General features: G+C 40.6%; 1 protein-coding gene across 1 annotated transcript in view; it reads left to right on the top strand.

Annotated features, from left to right (window-relative positions):
* Positions 1–6,210: 6,210 nt before the first annotated feature.
* The window catches only part of reck (reversion-inducing-cysteine-rich protein with kazal motifs), a 74,913-nt gene continuing 55,290 nt past the window's right edge, over positions 6,211–25,833 (top strand). The window contains exon 1 of the mRNA XM_010751550.3: positions 6,211–6,406. Within this exon, the coding sequence (XP_010749852.1) occupies positions 6,334–6,406 (73 nt within the window). The 5' untranslated portion in view covers positions 6,211–6,333. The remainder of the gene's footprint in view (positions 6,407–25,833) is intronic.

Raw genomic sequence — 25,833 nt, 5'->3', positions numbered from 1 at the left:
TTTTAACTTAACACTACAAACAATTATACCATTGCTTAAGGTACAGTGATTTGATCCATTTATTTATTTCTATTTTATAAACAAAAGAGAAATTCATATTTAAAAAGGCTCATTTGCAATGACTTTAAAATAATGAAGAAAGTTACATGACAGCAACGGTTATGTAAAGTGATTATTCTTGGGTACAGATTATGTAACCACATAACACCACATGAGATTATACAGTAGGTTAGATCATGAAAATACTACTGAGCTTCTGTATTACAATAGAATATGACATGCTACAGTAAATAATGCAGGTGCTGTATGTTTCATTAAAACAGGAATATTATATTGTATTATTGTGGCAATTGGAATAATATATTATATAACACAGGAAAATGTTACTCTGTAATGTGCAATGGAAGAGTATATATTATTGGAAATAATAGAAACATGCTGCAAAAGGTAATGGAATAAAATGTGATATTAGAGTAGATGAATTAATAACAGTATTTCTGTGGGTAATACAATAATACATTAGCACATAGAGTATCATGTCATATTTAAGTCTAAAGTCTCTCTCTGTGTCCCAGATGACCTCAGTACATCTGTATGAATAAATGATTCATTCTCGTCCTCTCTGCTGCCAGTGGGCCCTCTGTCTCTCTCTCGCTGGCCCCTCACTATTCATGTCGACAGTATGATGTAGCCACATGGGGCCAAAGTGCTGACTCCAGCCCCTGACATCCTCCTCACTCCCAACCTTTGACCCATTACAAAAGAGGATGTCTCCCTGGACAGAGATTTCCCTGCTGTTTGGCGGCTGTGCAGCACAAAAAGCCGCCTGGCCCTGTTGACACGGGCATTAAGAGGGACAATGAGGGGACAGACTGGGAGCCTCCCCCATGGAAAACAACACTTCCTGTCGCTGGATGGGTTGGGTATATCGGTAAATCACCATATCTGTATTACCTGAATGGTTATCTTGTCATGCTGAAGCTTTCACAAACTATCAGATGGTAATTATTATTAATAGAATGAATGAATTCAGTATATCCATAGCTTTCATCAAAGGTGAAAAAGTGATGGATGTTACATGAATATTGAGAGCTTCCAGCAAAATGTGACAGACTTTATTCTTTTTACAAACATTTTTGTCATTTTTTTTTCTTTCTAGCCAAACTAATTTTATCATAAAATACTTTTGGTAACACTTTATTTTGATAGTGCACCTATAGATTATAGCTTATATAATATTTATAACATCTCAGCAGCTTATTAGTTGAGATTCAACAACAGTTTTTGGATATTTGGATACCACTGTGGTCAAAGTTTGGTTGGTTTAGGCACAAAAACATCTTTATTTCTATACTCCATAGATAATCTTTTATATGTCTACAAACTAGGAGACAAAATTGAAATGTTCTCCATAAATATTAATCTGTAGGCGGACTACCCTAATGAAGTGTGACCACTTTCACTCTTATTTTTCCATATATGATACTGATCAGTGTCCACAGCCTGCATGAGATTACATAAAACTTTTATTATATTGTTTTAAATCAATGAAAGTGACTTCAAACATTTGTATTTTCAATGTGTTTTAACATTCATAGTGAGCCACATATTGATATAGTACCTGCCACCGAGCACAGTTTTTCCTCTCTCTTGAACCGGCCCCAACCCGGACTTCTCAACAGATGATGAAGTTCTTAACAGAACTTAAAAAAAAACAGACTGTGTCGAAAGCACTGGTGTAAAAGAAGCCTGTTATCATATTACCATTTAAATCTATTTTTCACTTCAGTAACTTGGTGATATTTCATTTTAACCCACCATCTATCATTATAATGCTTACCAGTATACATAATTACATGCAGATGAATTATATCCAAAAATATTATCGTTCTAATGTTCATAGATTTTAAAGCTACATTTACATTTATTTTAAATCTGGCATGTATTGATACAGGAGGTCAGAGAAACACATTACATGAAGCTCTTATGAAGAGAAGGTTGATATATCAACTCACTGATAATCTGACGTGTTTAAAGCTGAAAAATGTTCATGGAACGACTCCTAGTTTCATTATTTACAGCAGCTCTGTGTGCACTGACTCCTAAGTAGCCTCTGTCATCTCAAGCTGATTCACTGGAAATCTTTAGACCAAGTCCAGTGGAGCAATGACTCCTTCTAATAAACCAGTGCAACACGAACTATGTATGTTTGTATGTGACAGAATTCTGAAATATTTAGTGTGTGTGTGTGTGTGTGTAACCCAGTAGACTAGTGTGTTTTCTAGCATGTCATCCAGTATATACTGGGACAGTTTCCAGCTCCCCTTTGACTCTAAATGGGAGTAGTATGGGAAATGATAGAATCACTGAGTTCTAGCCTATAGACTTTTTTTTTTTTAAAGATGATGCCCATGTGACGAAGGGCTAAATAAAAATGTGTTTTAAAAACAGAGTACATTTATTATTTTAGACTTTATTTTAGATGTGAAAAAGGCCATGCTAGTATGTAGGTTTTATTTTTTTATTTTTGCAGTTTCGCACTTACAGGATGTGTCCTTTAAATCTTTATATGACAGCCACAGTTTTTATAATTAAAATGTGAATGTTGCATCTCTTGTCAACATTAAATACAGTAGACACAGTACGCATTTATTTCAGAGGGTCCCTTAAATCTGCAGTTTGTATCGACTATTTCCATTCTGTCACTTTCCTTTTTAGGCAATGACATGAGTGCAATTCTTATTATGTTCAGTGGCAAAGTTTTTTAGTGTAGGAGGTACTAGCTTTAGGAGGATGGTGAAAGTACATGCAGAACCTTGTTAAGTCCAATGTGTGGTGAGGGTTAGGAAACAGAGGCACTTTGGTTAAGGTTAGGGAGGATCATGGTTTCTGTTAATGTCAATGAAGTAAACATGTCATGACGTGTTTCAAGTCACTTTGAACCTTTTCGATATTTAATCAAGACCATCATGACCAGCTGTGACAGCACAGCCTGGCTGGTATTGTTTTCACTGTGTGTGTGTGTGTGTGTGTGTGTGTGTGTGTGTGTATCATCGTGGCAGAATGTGTTCCTGTAGCAGAAACCAGCACACAGGTGGTTTTCAGTGCTTTGCCAGGTGTTTCTGTCTGTCTGTCTGTCTGTCTGTGGACAGATTTTGTCAACGTGACTGGGTCACAGCCATGTACGATGCAGACACAGACTTTACCAGACTTTACAGGTGTGTAGTTAAGCTCAAAATGAATGACGAGTTCCAAGACTTGAAGGTGGTTTCCTCTTTATGTTGATACAAAACATCATTCAGCTGGCTTTTCGTTTGTCTTATTACACATGTTTGCTGTTGTGAACTTCATGTCTCGTAGTACATCCATTAGTAGATTCATAGGTTTGAGAAACTTTGCAAAACATAAACCGTCAGTCAGTCATGGACACAATGTCCATGACTGACTGACAAGTGTTTCTGAGTGCATGTAGTAATATCTTTTACACAAAAATGTCTGTTTTTAATGTAGGGCTGTCTGAGGGGTTGAAGGTCATGGCCATTCACTGTTGGTTTTGGGTTGCAGATGGTGAAATCACTAACCCTGAGGAAAGATGTTGCAGTTTCTCAGAAACCTCGCTCCATCTTCGCTCATGATCGACTGAGTCTTTCGAGGACGCCCCTTCCATACTTGATCATGATTCCATCACCTGTTATCATTGAACCTGTTTACCTGTGCAAGGTGTTCTTGTTCTTGCTCATCCTATCCTATTTTTTGGATTGTGTCATCAAATTCAGGATGTATATTTACAAAAAACAATAAAGTTGATCAGTTTGAACATTAAATATCTATAATTGTCTTTGGACTGCATTTAATTGAACATTTGAAACATTTTGGATTCAGGCTCCTACACTTTCTCTCTGCAGCAGACCATTGGCCTCACAATGGGGGACTGACTCACAGACTGTCTAAAACTTGGATGTAGTCTCCTTGACATCCCCACAGACTGTCTAAAACCTGAAGGTAGTCTCTGTGATGTTCTCACAGTCTGTGGGGATGTCACAGAGACTACGTCCAGGTTTTAGACAGTCTGTTGGTACGTCACTGAGACTACGTTCAGGTTTTAGACGGTCTATGGGGAAGTCACAGAGACTACGTTCAGGTTTTAGACGGTCAGCGGGGACGTCACAGATGTAGACTCATCAGTCGGTCTCAGATGTTCTGCAATACATGTAATTTTACAACCTTTAAAACCTTGTTTCCTGTGTTTTGTACCTGTGTGGGTCTCCTTATTGGTTGTAACATTTCCCTGTCATAGATTAAATTCATGTCTGCATGTTTTGTGTTGATTCAGTTAATATTAACATAATGTCAAGAAACTCCACCCCCCAATTCAAATGACTTCCCTTAATGGGAGGGGAGGGGGGACCCCAAAGATGACTTCTGTCAGAGTTTGTGTATAGCCCAAGTCCCTTAAGGTTGCTTAAATAATAGTTGTCCCCAAAGTCTGGGTTAAAAATCATACTGAAAAAAAACAAGCTCTAATCAAAAATATCAAGTGGTTTTGGTAATAAGGGCGTCACCCCACATCTGAGAATGGTGGCAGCTTCTCTCTAAACCATTCAGAAAGTGCTGTCCCCGAAAGTGGGGTGTTCTGTCATCCGACCTCAAAGGTGGCCTAAGTACGTACGTGTGTGTGTGTGTGTGTGTGTGTGTGTGTGTGTATCATCGTGGCAGAATGTGTTCCTGTAGCAGAAACCAGCACACAGGTGGTTTTCAGTGCTTTGCCAGGTGTGTCTGTCTGTCTGTCTGTCTGTCTGTCTGTCTGTCTGTCTGTCTGTGGACAGATTTTGTCAACGTGACTGGGTCACAGCCATGTACGATGCAGACACAGACTTTACCAGACTTTACAGGTGTGTAGTTAAGCTCAAAATGAATGACGAGTTCCAAGACTTGAAGGTGGTTTCCTCTTTATGTTGATACAAAACATCATTCAGCTGGCTTTTCGTTTGTCTTATTACACATGTTTGCTGTTGTGAACTTCATGTCTCGTAGTTCATCCATTAGTAGATTCATAGGTTTGAGAAACATTGCAAAACAGTCAGTCATGGACACAATGTCCATGACTGACTGACAAGTGTTTCTGAGTGCATGTAGTAATATCTTTTACACAAAAATGTCTGTTTTTAATGTAGGGCTGTCTGAGGGGTTGAAGGTCATGGCCATTCACTGTTGGTTTTGGGTTGCAGATGGTGAAATCACTAACCCTGAGGAAAGATGTTGCAGTTTCTCAAAAACCTCGCTCCATCCTCGCTCGTGATCGACTGAGTCTTTCGAGGACGCCCCTTCCATACTTGATCATGATTCCATCACCTGTTATCATTGAACCTGTTTACCTGTGCAAGGTGTTCTTGTTCTTGCTCATCCTATCCTATTTTTTGGATTGTGTCATCAAATTCAGGATGTATATTTACAAAAAACAATAAAGTTGATCAGTTTGAACATTAAATATCTATAATTGTCTTTGGACTGCATTTAATTGAACATTTGAAACATTTTGGATTCAGGCTCCTACACTTTCTCTCTGCAGCAGATCATTGGCCTCACAACTTTGGAGTCAGCAAGACGACGTGTCAGGGGGCATTAGTTCTTTCAAATTTTCTCTCTGCTCTTCTGCTTCTTTAAAGTCACTCTCTGCTATTCATATATCTGAACAGTGTTATACAGGTTCATTTTCTTTCACGTCCCGTGTGTCTGTGCAAATGGAATGAAAAGAGTCTACAACAACAAAAGAAACTCAGCCTTGAAATACTGCAGTGATTTTAGCCACTTTACTTTGTCCCTGTTCCCCATGTGTGTGCTTCATTGATGTGCATTAAATTGTTATAAACAAAATAAATGTCTTTAGATGCAGAATTAAGTGAAAAATATGCCAAACATCCACCAGCTTTTATTTGAATAAAAATATCTATTGATTTAAAACCCAATCTCACACTCTCACATCTGTTTGAAACCTCCAGACTCAAATGTGCAGCTTGTGTCTGCATCAGAACGACGACTCCACTTTAACAGTAAACCCGTATTGCTCCACAGGTTGTCAGTGACAATAACTTTTACTTTCTTCAGACTCTATTCATATTTCAACATCTGCTGTTGTCACCGTTAACCGGTGTCTTTCTCCGTTCTGCGCATGTCCTCTGCGGTCCATACACAAAACCGGGGACGGAGAGAGGGAGAGAGAGAGAGAGAGAGAGAGAGAGAGAGAGAGAGTTAACAGGGGATCCATGGAGCATGTCACAGCACCACTGTTTTCTATGTCTTCTTGTCCACGATGCACTTTAGGATTGCAATAAGATGCGTGTGTGTTTCCAGATAATCAGTTTCTTCCTCGCCGTAAACTTTTACTGCCAGCCGCTCCGAGCTCAGGGTGAGTCTGTCTGTTTATGATTTCAACTTCACAACTGTACGTCTGTGTGTGTGTGTCTGTGCATTTAGTAAACTTACTAAACATGACAGAACAGTGTATAACTCGAGTTTAAAGTCAGGTGTTGTCCTGTAGACCGCAGGTCGGGACTAACTTGTTGATTCAGTGACAGTTTGCATCCTGTTAGCCCAACACATTTCACTGTTACATAGTGGTGAGAACATCACGCCAAACCCCATTCACAAAACTTACAATGTGACATTGTCGTGCTTATTAGCGAACCATAACACCTCGCAGACTTGACATTAAGATGTATTCTGAAAGTTAAAAGTCCTCTGGTGAATTCGGGTAACGAAATATTCAGTAAGCAGCACGTTTTTCAAATTAAACCTTTACATTTCAACTCGTTCACGGCGTTAGCTACCGCCCACCACGGCGGAGTGTCTAGGTGTAAAATGACTGTGGGAATAACGGGAAGATCATTTGTAAAAGTTTGAATTTAAAACGTTTCGGGGTGTTTATTGAGCGTCAAAGTGACTTGAGTTCATTTTTGAGATTGACAAAAGTTTGTAGTGGTGCCTGTTAGGTTTGTACTTTGGCCGAAAAGCAGAGCAGTGTGCTGGAGTTTATCCAGACTGGAATGAATGTTAGCATGACGCTCTCTCCGTCCCGGAGAACGCGACGTATGCGGTTAGCATCCTGTGCTTCCTCACGACAAGAAAGAGTCCGGCGGAGCCTTTGAAGTGTTTCACACAACTGTGGCGTAGTTAATATATTTCCCGCTCATGGACTCCTTCTTCTTATATTTGTCTGTACGCTGTAACACTTTTGAAAGTAGACATGTTCGGCAAACAGCCGGGATAGGAAGGAAATAGAGCTGACATAGCGGGTCAGAAAAAAGTAAAACGGGACCGTTACCGCGATACCAAACGTCCTGTAACAAATTCCAACTTTAACTCCTGCGTGGTGATTAGCACTGGTACACCCCTCTACTAATAATTCTTAAGATATTTGACGACTCAGCGGGAGTCATTCTGACATACGGCATCCATAACACTCCTAAAAAGACATTTACTTCCATTAAATACGTCATGTTTGAACTGGTTATTCCAACATCACTCTCTCCATGATACACATCAGTAACGTCAAGCACTGGCAAGCCTCGAGCAGAAAGTTATTTTAATTCATACCAGGTATTGAAAGGTGGGTTATGTTTCCTATGGGGTTATGCATATAGTCCTGAATCACGTTTCACTAGGTTAGAAGCAAAGGAAACTGCCTGTTGTTTTGAATGGAGTCTGGTCGCTAAAAGAATGAAGTGCATGTCAAATGCCAAAATGTGTCTGAGTGAATAGTGTATTAGCTTTTCAGGGTGCAAATGAATTCACTGGGACTTGTTAGACAAACACAGAGGTGTGTGTTGGTGCTGTAGGACACTGGCCTTGAAATCGCTTTCACTTGTTAATTGGCTGAGTCAACATGGAGCTGCCACTTTGGACTTTGTTGCTACATTTTTGAGCCATTTGGCGCGGCATCTTCTCAAGAGAGCTTCAGCTGTTGTTGCTCTTGATTTTTGGCTAGTGTGTGTCCTAGCCTCCCTTTAGCTGGAGTTATAAGGGGGCTCCATGGGCAGGGTTATAAATTGGTCTAACATGCTGGTGGGTAGGTCTTTGATGTTTAGTCCACATGGGTGCAGGATGTGGATTTGCTCTGGCTGAATATCTCTTCGTATGGTTCTTTTTTCTGACACATCTGCAAGGAACATGAAAGAAACGCAGCTCTTAGATCCTCATTTGGGGTGCACATTGTCTCTCAAAGGCTTGTGATTGTCATAAAGGTCTCAGAAAATCCCGAAAGGTGTGATAAATTGCACCATGTGGGAAAGTGATAAGCTGGTTTTGCCTCAGGGAAGATAATGGTTCTTCTCTGACTTCCTCCCTCCCTTCACTTTGTGTAGATTCCATACATTTTTTTTCTCCTCCGCCGAGTTTTGCTGAACTTCTCTCCTTCATTTCTTTCATGTTGCGATTTGGTTATGGAGACTAGCCGTGAGAGAATGCATCTGGAACCAATTTGACTCAAAGCAGAAGGGGAAGAGGAGGGGAAGGAGGGAAGTGAACGGCAGCCCTTTTCTTTCCATGTCCACTGTGAGCAGGCATGGGCCTGAGCCCCGCAAACCTAATTATAGTTTTGTGAACACAAGATTAAAGTGCAGCGTACACAGTTGAGTTTCTTGGCCATCTCATGGTATAGTGATTGTTGAATTGACTATGAAATATAATGTTTTTCCAACCATCAGCTCATTGCTAGTATTTTGTTAGGACTAAATATGGAGGAAACACCCAGAAATTGTGAAAAGAGTTCAGGTCACTTCTTTGTTTGACAGTTCCTCGGTTTGAAGCAAAAGTGGAATGTTTCCGAATACTCGAGTGCATCAGTGAAGTTTGCTTTGACTGAGACTGCTGACCCGGCCGTGTTCCCTGGAGGTTCTGAGTTCAAAGCACTCGGCTATCGAAGGCAGCATCAGCCAGTCGCATAGCTGAGGTTTACATGCTAGTAAACAGCACAGACATTTGCAGAGCAACAGGACGTCAGTCAAGAGTGCAGCTCTTAACTGCACACTACACTGTATTACTTCATATCCAGGTGCTGCTACAAGCATCGCTACTTTAAAATATACTACTGTTATTCCAAACTATTGTGAGAGCAGCTTTTTAACAAAAGCCACGTTAACTGTTGGGGTTACTGATAAGATAATGATAGTGGAGGCACATCAGGATCACACTGAGTCTATAAATGCATCTTTCTTTCTCTCAGCCCCCTCTCCTCCAGACTGTAGAAATGTTCAAACTCCTGCTTGGTGTTTCAGTGTTTACCTGGTAAATAGAGCTTTTGCAAAACTATGACGGACTGTAAGAGTTGCCCATTGAGGGTCTGAGCTGTGTGGTCATGAAGTTAAAAACTCTCCCTGTGCTCCATCGTTTCAAATGCCAACACTGACTACACAGCAGCACAGTTAATCTGATGTTTTAATTATAAAATAATGACTTTATCACACAGCACCTTGGGAATGGCTGCTGGTTATTGTGTTATGTTTATGGGCCGATGAACTAATGATCTCATACTGACCACAGAAATTATTTCAATTATTTATATTGAAATAAAGCTCTAGTTTCTGCATTTTCCCAAAATCATATTCATTCAACTTCAGTCACTCATGTGGTCGTCCATGCACCCTGCAGTGAGGCCCGTCCAACTAGTGTCCTGGAATAAATACGCACATTTCCTATTGTTAAAGGAATGACATATTAGAAACTCTATATTTAAAAAAAGGAATATTGATACGTTTTATGGTGTAATACAATATTTTGAAAATCACTTAAAAACACTAATTATTGAGAAATTATTGTTATTTTTTATGGACAACACATGTTGCTCTTGTTTTTTTTTTTTTGGCTAATCCAGTGAATGAAATATTTGACATATCAAAGTATTTTGTGTAGAAATGATCTATTAATCTATCTATTGCCGTTCTTTCATTATATTGGCTTGGCACAAGCAGAAGGAGCCATTTGTCATAACGTTAGGTTAATGGTATACGCTAACACTATAGAGACATAACATGAGAATACTAACATAGAAGTTGTTTGTTGTTGAAAGGCGATAAATTAATGATGAGCAACAATGTCCAGCATGATGGAAACAAAACTGCTGAAATCATGCCCATAGACATGTTCGTCTATCCCTTACCTGCTACATTGAGCAATAGGCTTACAATAGAAGGATAAAGTCATAATAAGAGTATCATACCTTGTGTCTAACTAATTAAACCCGGGACTTGCACTTGCAGGTTGGATTTTCTTGCGGGATTTCGAAGTATCTCAATAATTCAGAAAAAAAAAAATCATAGAATTAGCACAAAAAAATTTATATAGGAATTAGGGCTGTAGCGATACACTAATCTCACGATACGATACATAATATTCAGCCAACGATACGATTCGATACGATTTGATGCGATTCGATACAATGACATCATTTTCTGAAAGATTTTAAAGGGACAGTGTGATTTTGGTGACATCTTGTGAGTGTTCCATTGACTTGGATTGAAATAACTGAACTGAAAACTGAAAGCATCAGTTACACAATATATGGCTCCGACTGGGCAGAGAGCCTACAGCTTGCAAATGTTGGACAAAATGAATCTGCTTTTTGTCATATCACACCTCAAACAGTACTAGTGAAGAGTTTTTTTTTTCAGGCATGCCACTTAGTAAAGCAAAGACCCTCCAGAAAGTTGAGGGGAACCGGTCAATAGAAATAATATTTCTGAAGTTCTTCTGTCACTCTGCTCTGTGTGCTGCCTGTCCCCTCCACTCTGTTCTACAGACACAGCTTTCTCTCTCTCTCTCTGTTGTCCCTCCCCCACAAGACCCTAGAGTCCTTTGATTGGCTAGAATATGTCATAGATACCATCCACTGATTGGTTGGAAAAGAAACTAATCTGCCTAGTAACGTTTGTCCATTAAGACTGTGCTTTCAGTCTATTTTTCGACTGATCTTTTACGTGGTGGAATAGAACAACAAGGAAGTGTCGGACAGACATGCATCTCCGTCTTCAGCGGAATCTCTGGAAAACAGTGCAAAAACACATCTCTCTATCATAAACCGTTTTGGAGATATTCACAGATATGTAAAACTTTAGACTTTTTGGGCGGATCTGCCCAGTCCGTCCTCAGAGGGTTAAACCGAAGTGGTGGGAGCACTTCTGCTTTTAAGCATGAGAGTATCTAGATGGGTAGCTTGCTAGAAATGCTCTACAGCGACACTAGCGGCTGGCTGACCAATTGCTCTTCCTGCAAAGCCAACGGGGAAAATGGGCAGCGAGCAGAGTGCCAGGCGTAACACGGGATTTGAATGGAACTTAATGTATCGATACTCATGGCTGGAAAATCGATACTTTCTGGGGAAACAAAATATTGATATATATCACAAGATCGATAAAATTGCTCAGCCTTAATAGGAATGCAGTTAAAGCTGGATCCGTTGGCTTGACTGGCGTTTTTGAGACATGAATGTAATGCAGGAAAGAAAACAAGTCTGTGTTCTGTGTTCAAAATAAATTCCACATTGCTTTTGTTGTAGGGCATTTTCAATAATTCCAAAACACAACAGTGTTTGTGTTCATAGAGATGATTTATGGTAATAGTTTGCAGCAGGTGTTATTGTGAGTGTGAGCTAAGGCCAGAGAGGAAACTTTTGTCATATTAGAAGCACTCATCACTGATTGGCTCCAGTTAGTGTGATACAGTGACACATCAGTGTGCATGTTGCTGCTCTCTGCCCCAGAATGCTTCACTCCTGGCTGCAGCACACTGGACTGGATGCATGTGATTGGATCTCCATCTGCTTCACCTATTAGTTACTTTAGTTTGTTCCAGTTAAAGTCTGTGCTGTTGGAGGCAGAGAGCAGTGTGTTGATAGCCTCTCGCCTGCAGTTGACCATTTGCCAGCAGGCTAACACTGACACGTTCAGAGAGCAGAGAAGAGTGTGTGAGAGTACACAGCTTAAAAACACTGAAACAATTGGAATTGGAAACATATAATGAAAGCAAAGTCTTATTTGCTAACCACTGTTCTGGAGTCAGAGCGCTCTGTAACTAATTCTATAATACCACAGACAGTGCTGTATGGCCGCAGGTCTTTTTAGAAACCAAGCAGTCTGTTAACAGAGTTATGTTCTTCTCCTGATCGGCCTAAAGTTCTGTGGAGGGAGTGCTTTGGGAGCTTGACTCGTTTGGCAGAGCTGAAGTCTCTGATGGTGACGAAAAGAACAAATAGAAATGTCACTAAAGAAGCAGATTGTAGATGGATGTGAGTACACTGTTTCCTCATGTCACAGAAAATAGAAGTAACTCATCAGCTGAGACACCTGACTGAACGTTAAACTGAGTGCCCCCCTCCCTTCTGCCCCCCCCCCCCCCTCCTTTTTTTTTTGCTTCACTCTATGTGACCATATGCACCTCATTATGTCATTTCCCATTACACACACAGGATACAGTAGGTCGGGTCTGTGTCCTCCTTTGATTCTACTAATTGAATATGAAATGAGGGGGCTGGACACACTCCACCATCTGGAGGTGTGTGTGCGTCTTTTTGACATCTGCTCTCTCTCTCTGATAGGATTCAGGTGTTCCGGAGGTTTGTGTGTGCATGGCTGGTGTGTGTGTGTGTACACACCTGGTCAGCATGTGGCTGGACTGGTCAGTCCAACTCCTTACATAAGCACACACACACACACACACACACACACACACACACACACACAAATACTGTACGCAATTTCATTTCTTGTGTTTGTTGTCCAAGAAGAGACTTAAATATATATTGTTCTAACAATGACAACAAATGAAACCAGTAATAATGACCACAGCCCAGATGCTGGGTATTACTTTTAACTCCTGCACACACATTGTTGAAATGTTATCCAGTATATGAGATTTGGAGCATTACTAAAGCAGCCAACAACTCTTTGCTCTGTAAAGAGTCAAGATAAGTATATTTTTTTTGACCAAACCAGAGCTAGTGATTGTTGGAACAGTTTTGTGATTTTAATTTTTTTCTGTCCTGCAAAGGAAAATTGCTGTTTTTGTCAAAGGAAAATTGAAAATAAAAAAAAATGAAATGTTGACTTTAATTTTATCAATAGGTTAATTGTATTAAGTTATTTAAACTCAAAAATGTTATGTAATTTAACCCCTAACATGACATTTTTGAGTTTAAATAACTTAATACATTTTTTTTTGAGATCAATAACATCTGTTTCAGACTAAACAAAAAGGGTCTTACCCTTATCATTTCAAAATGTTAACAGACACACAGAATAACAATGTAAACCTGTTGGTGGCATTTGTCCCTAAAAATTACTTTACTGCAATTGCAACCTGTTTTGCTAATATATTCACAACTCTATCAATGAAGCATTTATTTCAATCAAAGCAGCATTGTTGGACTATGGAAAGACTAAATGTAAAGGTAGGTTTTTCTATTCATTTGAGTGGGGGTAGTTTGTTTTAGTGATGTGTTGGTTGTGAACGAGCCGGTTCAAAGAGCTGGCTCTTTTACGTGAACGATGGGAGCCGGCTCCAATACGCGATTTATTGAGTGATAGTAGGAAAAGAAGCATTTGGACCCATTTTTAAATTTTTTAAAATACAAACACGAACAACCTTCACAGACGTACGAGAACTGTGCATCCAACAGTCAATATTTCTATGCTTTTTATAGTTTTTATTGGTGTTTCTGTCAGCTTTGTGTAGCAGAGTGGTTCTACAAGCACGTTGGTGCATTCATTGGGTGGTTTCAGAGAGTTACAATGAAAACAATTGGCTACAGCAATTGATTGATATTAGAAAATGTCATTTTTACTTTTGAATGCTTCAGTACAAAGGATGTATTGAATATGTATTGAATTAAGTGCTATATGTGTACACATACAAATCATAAGTCAAATCAGCGCTACATTTGGCAGAATTATGAAAGGTATAAGTGGTAACATGAAGAGCCGTTCTGGAGGTCATCTTGGTGGACAAATGATCTGGCTCCCTAAAAAGAACCGAACTTCCCATCACTATTGCGTTTGGGCTGCAGTGATGCAGACTGCAGTGTGTCGGAGCGACCTGCAGTGGAGAGGTTGAGCTGACTTTTGGAAAAACGCAAACGAAAATCGACGGCATGCTGTGGGCAGCACCTGATCCTGTCTGAATGTTTCCTAATGAAGTTTTATTTTGTGTGTGTCTCACGATTATCTGTGAGGTAAAATGACTGGTTTTGTCAGTAGAGTCTGGTGGGCTGTAGTGCCCATTCACTTTAGTCTGAGATGCTGATGCTCTAGTGGCAGTGACAGGTTGGCACCAAAACCCAAATCAGTAGCCATCAATGACAATAAACCAGGCCCATTTATGCTGCGATGTGTTGACAGATGTAAAAAGATGAATTGACTGTGTACTCATGGTCACTGTGGACATCTAGTGTCTGGTTAGTTAGTAGTTATCTGCCCAAACACTGAGCAGTGTAAAGCTTGTTCTTCAGCCACTTTGTGAGAACTTCCCACTCTGAACTTAAAAGCAAAATGACCCGTTGGTGTAACACTGCCTTCCATATTATATTTGTGAACAACGATACACCTTCACACTAGGGGTGGCACGGTACACAAAAGTCAAGGTTCGGTATGTACCTCAGTTCAGACCTTACAGTTCGGTACATTTTCGGTACAGTGCAGAAAAAAAAAAACATAACCAAAAAGGCTATCCTCAAAGGCTGTTTTTATTGTGCAAATCTCAAGCTGAGGTAACTGCAAATTCCTGAAGTAAAACAACAAGAACACAAAGTTTCCATATGCTGGTATCAGTGTTAATTTTGTCACCCATTTTTCAATTTAGTCTTGTTTCAGAGTTCATTCTTAGTCTTAGTCACTTTTAGTCTTTCACAAATCATTTTTGTTAGTCATATTTTAGTCGACTAAAAGTCTCAAAACTTTAGTCTAGTTTTAGTCAAACATGAACACAGGGTATTTTAGTCTAGTTTGTTTCAAAACATTTTAGTCTTCTTCTATTTATTTCAGGAATATTTGTTTTGTTTATTAATTCCAGTTCACTTGTGTTCCACAGCTAACATAGTGATTAAATGTCTTGATTGAATTGAATTGAATGAATTCATCTTCAATGCAACTTTGCTAAGTGTCTTGTCTGTTATTTCAATACACAATCTACTAATAGCTATTATAACATGTTCTGTCATCTTCTACATGCTATTGTTAAATTTCAATATAAATAAATTGATTTTATGCCAGTTGCATCTACTAAAATGTTCAAATTAAGATGAGTCCATCACTGTTAGTGTTTAGCACAAATGGGGAGGCTAGACTCATTCTTGACTGTTATGCCATATGCGTACATTTTAATAATGACGGGCTGCAAACGGGTTCGGGCTCTACAAAGCTGTCAATCAAAACGGGCTGGGCTCGGGTCGAATTCTATCGAGCCCGGGCCGGGTCGGGCCTGACTTCTAAGGCCCGTTTCATGCTCTAGATTGCGCTGTCCGTACGCCGTGTTTCTCCTGCATGCTGTTTGTTTCCAAGCCACAGGTGCGAGAGCAGCCAGAGGATCTCAAACGTGTGGCCGTGACGTTGCTACAGTAAAAGAGGTGCTGGCACAAACACATGACTGGACTGGACTTTCTTGACGAAAACAAGGAGGGTAGATTGTGTATTTTATTTCTTGCATGACATTTTCGTCTCGTTTTTATTCGTCAACAAAAACGGACATTGGCACATTTTTCGTCAGTGTTTTTCGAACATTGTGTCGTCAACAAAAGGCTCGTTGACGAACATATTTCGTCTCGTCTCGTCTGACGTGCGCCCGAGTCACTCGCCATTTTCAGTGTTAGCCTACTCACAGCCACAACTAACCTACCAGAGGTTGTATCTGAAAGCGGAGTTCGAAGAGCTAAAGTAGACCAATCAGAGTTTGCATGTGCAAGGTTAAATGTGTCCTAAAAGAACTCCCTTGTGAAACGATAGTTCCACGTTCAGTTCAACATCAATCTTTTGTACCATGTATTCTCCATGAAAATGCGCGTACCGAACCGTGACCCCCGTACCGTGACGGTTCAAAACGAATACATGTACCGTGCTACCCCTACTTCACACAGGACCCAGAGGCCTCTGCAGGGCCTCTGGGTCCCAGTTTCACCAAGTCCATCACAGAAGAACATTTAAAGAGAGCAGGACGTCGGCCTGTCACGCTCCCCCGCCTGAAGTCTCCCTCACAGATGTGAATCTGAGACGTCTGGCAGACCATATTAGTCGTGTATCAGGAACATGTAACTGTTCCATTCATCAGTGTCTCCCCCTGCACGCTGTTTGAAGTTCAGCTCAGTGAGGGAAACCGAATAGAAGTACAAATGTTTTTTCAGTCACCAGATGTTTCCAAATACCAAATCTCTGTTTACTCTGATTTCTTAACATCTCACTTTGTGGGACAGGGATCACTATCAAATCTCACTAATGTTATGCAACCGCTTGAATTTCAGAGTGAAAAGCCCCAAAACTCTGAGCTGATACTAAAAAACGCATATTTTACCTGCTTATCTTTTTACACGATAAATAACGATTCGTCTCACTCGCTCTCCACTGAACGTGCTCTGTTGATCCTTTAATGCTCAGCTCCTCATGGCATATCTTAATTAATCAATGCACAGGAAGTGACCCTTGACCTCCATCCATTAAGCTCTCCCCCCACGGAGTCTACAGCGACTCTGAGGAATGCGGGAAGGAGTGGGGCTTCTCTGCTCTGTGTGTGAGTGTGTGTGTTCTTACACACATGTCCCTGTTGTTCATTGTGCTCAACGTAATCAGTAAAAAACTTTATATTAAATATTTGCATGGTGAGCAGTGTCACCCTGACTCATTCACCATGGTGGAGCTATGATTCAGTCTCATTGCTCTCTCTGGCTGATAATGTCACAGTGTTTCCTGTCTAGACTGGCCATGAAGAGATCGACTGAATATTGGCATGCATGTGTTAATAAAAAATTATTGGATCCTTTTATAAAAAAAAAAGTCCAATCATAAGATGTGCCTTCGCCTACTTATCTCCAATCCAACCAGGAGCAGGATCAGTGCTTTAAGCAAACTTCTCATCTTTATATTAGAGCAGCTGCAGTGAACTAAAGTTCATTTTGTGAGCTAACGTTAACCAAACTAAAAAAAAGTTGTTGGCACTTTGTTCATGATTTGATCTTTGAAGACCAACAGGCTGAGAATCAAGTTTGAGTTGAGTTGAACAAGTTGATGCTGAGCGATCAACAGTCAAAAAGCAAAGCAGAAAGAAAACACATTGGAATCTCGTGTTTTTGATTTATTCATGTCATTTCATAGCATCCAAAGGTTGCTCAAATAAGCCACCTCTCAATCAAAGTGGTCATTTTAACTGAAATGACTGTTACGTGATAATGCAGTGCTTATTTAGTCTGTAGTTTGCATCAGTGATGCAACCTGAATAACAGTAGAAGCAGATGTGACACTCGCCGTGAAGTGTCACGTCTCTTCAAGTTGTTTTAAGTCCTGTAGTGGAATGAAGTTAAACCAATAGCCATTGAACAAAAAGTCATTATCATCTTTAAAAGGCTTCATGTAGTTCTTTCTGAAACCTGCAAATGCCCTAAAAACAACAGCCAGTCTACCCCGTTATGTCTACTCCTTCCTTCCACTCATACATACACACACAGGAAGTCGGTTGGCAGGAAACCCAGAGTAATGTTACGTTTAAATAGAAGGGGGTGCAATGAAATTCCTCTCCTTATCGTCCCAGCAGCTGTCTCACAGTCATGAACGTGGCTGCTATTTCCAGATTGTTTGTCATAGCTGAAATAGTCCTTTTTATCCCGGGCCATTTAAAGTGGGGCAGCCCACTGCCTCTGATGGCTGCCACTTCAGTGGAGGGAAAAGAAAAGTAAAGAAAACAGCTTTCTGTAATAGTCTACACGCCATGATAAGCTGGACTGGCAACAGTACAAACAGAGGAACAGGCGCTTTCCAAAATGAAGTATATTCAAATCTACTATATTCTAAATTCTCAGTTTTGTTTCTTTCACGTTCTGTCCTGGCGTAATTGTAATTGTGTTTTTGTAATTGTTTTCTGTTTCCTGTTTCACTTAGCTGCTTTATTTTATAGAATCTTGTCAGGAACTGACATACATCCTTTGAGAGGGATTCTGCCTCAACAGTTAGTTTCTCTGTTTTGGTGCTACAGAAACAAAAATGTGAGCTGGCGTGTAGTTCTGGAGCATTCTGGTCTACTTTATCCCCTACCTCCCCTGTATGAATTTATTTGGTGGTGGTTCTCCGCGTGGCTTCAAACCCAACCAGGAGCATTTCAGCGGCAAACTTACTGGACAAACTTGTGTCATAATTCTTTCTTTGGCTTTTACCATGGATAAGTAGGCTGCATTTTCAAATTGTTTCCCTTTTATCTGTTTTTATGATCATACAAGATGTTTCATTTTGAAAATTGACGAGATTCTTTATGCTCTTTCTGTGTCTGACTTTCAGTCAGCTCGATCTGCTCGGTGCTGCTTGATGGCTGGTCATCCATCAAAAATTGTCCACCTCCTTATTCTCCATGAAGCACAACGGAGACACTTCTAAAGCATTTCTCAAAGGGACTTCTGGTATAATCACAATTATTGTATAGAACGGTGGAATTTAGACATTAAGTACCATGTAAGCAATGTAAGGTACCATGTAAGCAAGGGCCCTGTTGGAACACTCCAGCAACGCTTTCTGGCATCTTGACGTGCCTTTGAAAAACAACCTTGTTTTATCCTCCTTGCTCTCAAACTTGTGGTAAATTGCAACAATACATAGCTGGAGTTTTGACGACATCCTCTAAAGCCGCCCAACTGAACCCCTGCAGGATCAGTGAAATGCTCACCTGTCCCTCAGTGTCCAGTTGATACTGTGCACGTGCAGCTCTCAACAGAGATGTGAAGGAAGTGAGATGGCTCACTTCAGAGCTGCTTCCATCATCATCTCTGACAAAAACTGACCGCTTAATATTTTTCTACCACTTGCCCAGTTGAACAAGTGACTTGCTAGATTCAGGCGATCTCCTTATGGCTGAGCCTTGCCAACAGTTGAAGATACCAGAGGAAGCTGTTGTTTCAGTCACCATGTTTCATTGCCTGTACTACCAGTAGATATCTGATCAATGATCAATAATTCATATTTAATAAGATATTGTGTGGTGAAGATGGCATGTGGGTCATGCAGTTGTGGCAAAGGAGGAAGCCAGATGATTTTGCCTCTTGATGAACTCAGTTTATTGCAGTGAATCAACAGACAGGGAACGCCAAACGCTGTGAATGTTATTTGGAATGTTAATGGCGAGCCCTTCAGTTTACTAAATCAATTAGACTGTGGTTGACTGATGAGTGCCGTAAATCACCACTGTTGTTGAGCAGCACTTTTTTGAATTGTTGATGATGTGACTGAGTTCAAGCTGTGTTTTGCTTCTTCTTCGTTGAACTTTAAATGTATTTAACTGGATTTATGTCCAAAAGCTTTGAAACATCACTTCATGGTAAAGGACGGCGCCTAAAGCAGAGGTTGTGCTTTTTATAGTCAGTCATCTGACAAAACGCTTTGTAAAAATTCTGTCATAATCTTTATTATTATCATTAGTGGTGATCATACTCAGGCATCCAACAATCTATTTTTGTAAAACAACTTGATCGCAATAGCACAAGATACATCTCTTAAGGCATGCAAAGAAAAGATGAAATATGAAAAGCGAACCCACAGTTGATGTCTTTCAACTGTGGGTCCGCTTCTCATGTTATCGCCAAACATTCATTTCATACGTACATTAATATGTGGATCTAAACTTAAAAAATACAAGGACATTTCACAAAATACAACAACCTTTGGCAAAACATGACATTTCAGATGATGTGAAGTGTGAGACAACACTTCCTATTAGACAGTACCCAGGTCAGTTTAGAGTTTATTCATTGGGTATTCATCGACAGCATGTGACACTTGCAGTGACTTGGAAAATAGTCGCATACGGTAAGAATTAATCAGAGTGTTGCAGAGTAATGGTTAATGACTATGAGTTGGAGTCAAGCATAGAGGCCGTATTATGTTCAGCTCTGGTTCTATGTGGGCCCCTGTAGAAGAATCACTTTTTCCTCCTTCACCTTTTTCTCCTCAGTGTCTGTAGTCATGGCTGGTATCTCCTAGAAAATGCTGGACAATCATTACAATCATCAAATCATCAATCAAGTTACATAATTTTTCATTTTTAGTGGTTCAAAAGCACATTTGTATTGTCTGGAAGAGATTTTATTTTTAGTCATAACCTTTCAAATGTATTCAGCTGGAGCTAATTATCATAAAAATTCAGAAAAGGACAAACAGTGAAATAAAAAACTTGTTGTCTGGTTCACTCTTTCTGCTGTTTCCTTGGACTGATCACATTCAAACGTTCTGCTTTGTGTATCTACATGAACAGTCTTGAACAGTTTCTGGTCGTGTCGATCGTGTCGACTGCTGGCACAGAGTGAACAGTAATCAGCAAACATAAAACAGTTTGAAGCTCATCAGCTTGAATAAAGTGGAGGAGGCAGAGCTATGCAGGGTCGTCAGTCACATATTAAAAACATTAAATTCCTTGATTATGAACTTCATGATGAAAAGTTGTCGATATGGAAGACATCAGTGAGTCTGATATACTTTCAGATTTATGAACTGTTAACTGTCATTGGTTGTTTTTCCATCAGCACATTTATCGACTCATCTTTGGACTGTATGGACGGATTTGTGTATTTGGTTTATTGAAGAATGATTTATTGATTTGTTAATGGTAATTTAATGATGGTGGAGTGAGCCAAAGCTAACCTGACACTGATATAATCTTTTGATGAGATGCCAGATGATTCTGTGGAGAAGTTGCACAACATTTGAATCTTTAGCATTCCTCGTTTCCGTGATGTCCCCCCCCCCCCCCCCCCAACAACAACACACACACACACAAACCGCTGCAGTGTTTTCCATCACAGAGCAGATATATCTGTCACCCAACGCTGGAATGACGCTAGTTCGGCTCATAGATGGCCACCAGCTGGCCACGTTCCCCATTTTACACCACATCTACACCACATCCATGTCACCATGGACTCCACAGAGAATTCAGATTTGGACTTAATGTGGAATTCTCATGCACCATGGTTGATTGTTATTGCCTCTCTTTGTTTGTCTCTCTCTGAATGCGATGTTGTTTTCACATTCAGCACATGTCGTCACACACACGATGGCGCGGCAACATGAGTGTATGCACATCACAGTGGGGGTGATCTTGATGCTGGTTTGAAGCCACAAACTCAATTTGACCGTTAGGTGCTGAAAAAACAAACAGTGTTAATGTGATTTACAGGTGAGACTTTGAACACACACACACACACACACACACACACACACACACAAAGACACCCCCTGTGGGGGTTTGAGTTACCCCCCACAGCTGAGCCACGTGTTCCCCCCTCAGTGAGATCTCAGACCTCATGCTGACACGTCCCTCATCTCTGGGAATAAGGTGTGTGTGCTCGTGTGTGTGTGGTTTGTCACTCATATAGTCGAGTCCATTTCAGACATGAAATATGTGACTTCATGTGTCTCATACATTTTTAAAATCAGTTCTATCATTTATTACATTTAACATATTTATAACGTAGAACGACAGCACAGAGGGTGATAGACTGACGTGACATGAGCTGAATCCTCTCAGCCATGTGAAATGATTGGCAGAACAAAGCCATCATTTCTTCTGTGTGTGTGTGTGTGTGTGTGTGTTTAATTCTCAGCAGCTGCCTTCATGTCACTGTGATGACAGGCGAGTGTCATTATACTTGTGTCGTATTGGATGTTTTTCTGGAAACGTTACTGATATTGTCAGATCGCATGAGACCGGTCCACAACACATTTATGGAAAGAGGCTGTTGGTCTGAAAGGGGTTTAGAGATGTCTATCAAATCAAATGGCAATTTACTCTGCAAAATAGCGACACAAAGACGTTTAATTTGGTTTGTGTCCCACACACCACCACACAACCCTGCAGCTACTCATCGCAGCACCTGATCCTGTCTGAATGTGGCCGAAAAGGGCTTTAATCAACAGTACAAGGACAGGATTCCAACATTCTAATCACCAAAGGATAACTCTGATTCTAAAAAAGGGACGATGCTGTATTATTATGTAACATTTACTTAATTGCATACAGTACAAAGACAATTTGATGCCTGTATGACATTCCACAGAATGTTTACCACTGGGTTACATCACCTTTTCTTCAACAGCACTCACTAAGTGTTCAGGATCATCTTTAATTGCTGGCAAACCTAATGTGAGTGCACCTGAAATATGGAACTATGCCACCGTTGAACTTTAGAAACTAGTAGTTTTAATGCATTTCCTTGGTGTGACCAGGGGCTTTGTTGTGTGTGTGATCTGTGTGTTGATGGACAGAGTCCTCGGCCCTGTGCTGACTGTTTTGTGTAGTAGTAGTACACAGGAAACTGTAAACTGTCATTTGGATGTCTGAATGAAGTTCAACAGTGCAAGCTGAGAGGCTGACGACACGACGCTTCATTCCAGACACTGAATGTAAGAATGCAGCTGATGGCGAGTTCTTGTTCCTGTTGTGTGTACGCTGAGGCAGAATGGGGCCAGCGCTCATTAGCAGCTAACCAGGGGCCTCAAACTGTACGTGACTGAATGGCCTCCATCATCCCCTCACCCGCCCTCAAATGGTTATGTCACCTGCCATTGTTTGGCAGAGCTGTTTCTGTGTGTGTGTGTGTGTGTCTGTTCATTCAGACCAGAAGGCGCACAGACAGATGAACCAAATCAGTTAAATAAGGTCAGCAAAACTTGATTTGTACTCATGCTAGCGGGTTGTTAACCTGACTGCAGCAGATGGTTTGTTACTCAGAACCAAAACATCTTTTCCATCCAGAAAGTCTTTCAGTCGCTCTTTGTTCTTCGTTCAATGAAAAGAAATCTTTCCGGTTTGGCAGAACTGATCTATGCTAGCCGTTGTAGCAGACAACATTGTTGTCAAATGATATTAAGGCTTAAAGTTCTGCAGAATTAACAGCGTGGCCACTTTCATTGAGCTGTAGGTGGGAGCTGTTACAAGTGGCTTGTTTGAGCAACCAGTCTTCATTCAGCCCACATCAGGTCCACCAATGATCCATGTCTTTGCCAATTTTTAGATTAGTCAGGAGAGGTGGGACAGCCGGGTAGGTCGGTTTTACAGATTTTGAGCTTCAAATCAGCGCTTAAGAAACCTATGGGTGATGTCATGCATACACTGTCCATTATTTTTACCATCACTGATTCTAGTACGATCTTGCAAGTCTTGCAAGCATGGCTCTATAGATGAAAGTATGGGTCTGTTTGACCACTCAGCTGAGACGTTTGAATAACTTTTACATGACATTTGGTGCAGTTATTTAAGATAGCGACATAAAGACGAACAAAAAGAACAGAGAACACAGTGTGCATGATGAACCCGATGATCTGCACACAGAAAATGACCACATGAAGCCTGTGACCACATGAACCCTGAAAAGCTCAATTTGGGGTTCAAAGCAGGTTTCAGTTGTACTCTTATTCATTCCACTCATTATGCACACTCTTCACATCACACACACACACAGTGGAAGCCTGTATTTCTTTAGAGCATCAAAGATGAGTGTAACAGACCCAGTGATGGAATCCAGAAACTCCGGTGTCAGGCAGCCGAAGACACAGCAGACACACACACACACACACACACACACACACACACACACACACACACACACACACACAAACAAATTGCGTGCACTTCCTGACACACATGAACATGCTGATAAGCGGGTGTTATGGTTTTCATCGGCCTGTGTCGGGTCTGTCAAGTGTGCTGATTTTCCTTTAACTCTCATAATTCCTGCCAGCAGTGGTCATATGAGGAGGGGGGGTGGGGGGGGGGGGGGGGGGGGGGGGGGGGGGGGGGGGGGGGGGGCTGCTGGCTGGTGGTGGGGCTGCGGGGGCTGGAAGAGAGAGCTCCAAATAAGGAGAATAACAAGCAGGGCTCCACTCATTATTCTCTCAGCCGCATACATTAAGGACACTTCTTTGAAGTCATTACATACAGAACTTTTACACCTCAGTTTGACATGATTTAAAAATCAGACTTAGACCATGTTCACATTTGGAAACACACACACACACACACACACACACACACACATACACACACACACACACACACAGAAACAGCCTCTCAATAAGAACATGCTTCTTACAAAAGCTCTAGTGTGGGAAGTTTGAGCCTTTTTACTGATTCAGATCACTGACTCCCAGAGGCTAAATTGGACAAATCTTTTTTTGAGTCATTTCGTTCATTCACTAGTGCAGCGCTGTAGCCCTCTTGTGGGTGATGTAAACGTGACAAATGAACAATCTGTATGAACGAACCGCTGTGTGTACTGCTTGTCACAGAGCCTGAGCGGCACGTGACAAATGAACGAGAGACTCAAACTCAAGGACACATAGCCGAGTCGTGAACTAATCATTTCTGTTTCCTGTCCTGACTGAGCTTATGCAGCTGCCATGTGGTGAGAGAACGTACTGCATGAAAATGAACGAGTCACTCACTGAGACTACTCATTACTCCTGAGTCATATAAAAGATTAGTTCACATTGAACGATTTGTTCACTGACGACACACCACTAAAAGGCTCCAGTTTAAAGACGTTATTTTACCTCAAACAGTAGTTCTTTTCTGGAAGCATTCTTATTATTACTATTAGGATGAGATGAGAAGATTGATATGTTTATGTGTGTGAAGCACAGAGCTTATGTCAGGAGGTTGTTAGCATAGCTTAGCATGAAGACTGGAACAACGAGCTGTATGCAGATGAAACAAAGCCAGACTCCAGAGCTTCAGAGGTGTTGATCCATGTGTTAGCTGTTTCTCCCTGCTTCATGTTTTTTATGCTAAGCTAGGCTAACCATAATTATAACCATAATCAACTGATTTACATGAGAACCACCGTTCTGTTTCATAGTTTCACAGAAGTTGTGTAGTCTGTTGAAGCAGGATATATGTGGGTCTTGAACCTTGAAAACCATTGGATTCAGTTACCTCAAAAAAAACCTCAGTGGGTATTCAAAAGTCTTGAATTTTATATAATTCCCTCTGATATTTCCTCTTGCCTGTCATCAACAGTAATGTCAGTTATAAAATGGTTCTGTATGTGGTCGTATCCATTTTCTCCTTCTTATCTGGCTCCAAATCGTGTTCATATAATTGATAATGAGCAATTAGTGTTGTGGTATACTGCCGGGAAGTAATAAAAAAAATATGATATAATAATAAATAATTCTGCAGCAGTGGTAGACCAGCATCTCCCATGTTCTGTAACATGAAATTATATTTTTTTCACTGGAGTTTGGTGGCTCTGAACAGAGTGATAGAGCAGCTGTTTCTGGCTAAACAAAAATGATCTTACTTTTTAACAAAAAGGTTGATCTCAGACACACTAACAGTAAAAACACTTATAATGAACGTAGTTAGACGGTGCGCAATTGCCCGCAAGGGTTATGTTGTAGTCAGACTGCAGCACTCTTACTTAATGCTGGACCAATTTCTAAAATTCAAAAATCTTTGTCCATTAGTCACTTAGACACAAAAATCCTGGGAAAATAAGGCTAAGGTTGAAAATTACAGTGAAGTCAACTTTATTTATCAAGTACATTTAAGAGCAACAGACAGTGACTGAAATGCTTCAGATGAAATGAAACATAAACATAAATAAGAGGA

Source organism: Larimichthys crocea, chromosome XXIII, assembly GCF_000972845.2.
Source record: "Larimichthys crocea isolate SSNF chromosome XXIII, L_crocea_2.0, whole genome shotgun sequence".
In the NCBI taxonomy this organism is placed as follows: domain Eukaryota; kingdom Metazoa; phylum Chordata; class Actinopteri; family Sciaenidae; genus Larimichthys; species Larimichthys crocea.
Note: the sequence above shows the minus strand (reverse complement) of the source record. Positions and strands in the feature narration are given on the sequence as shown.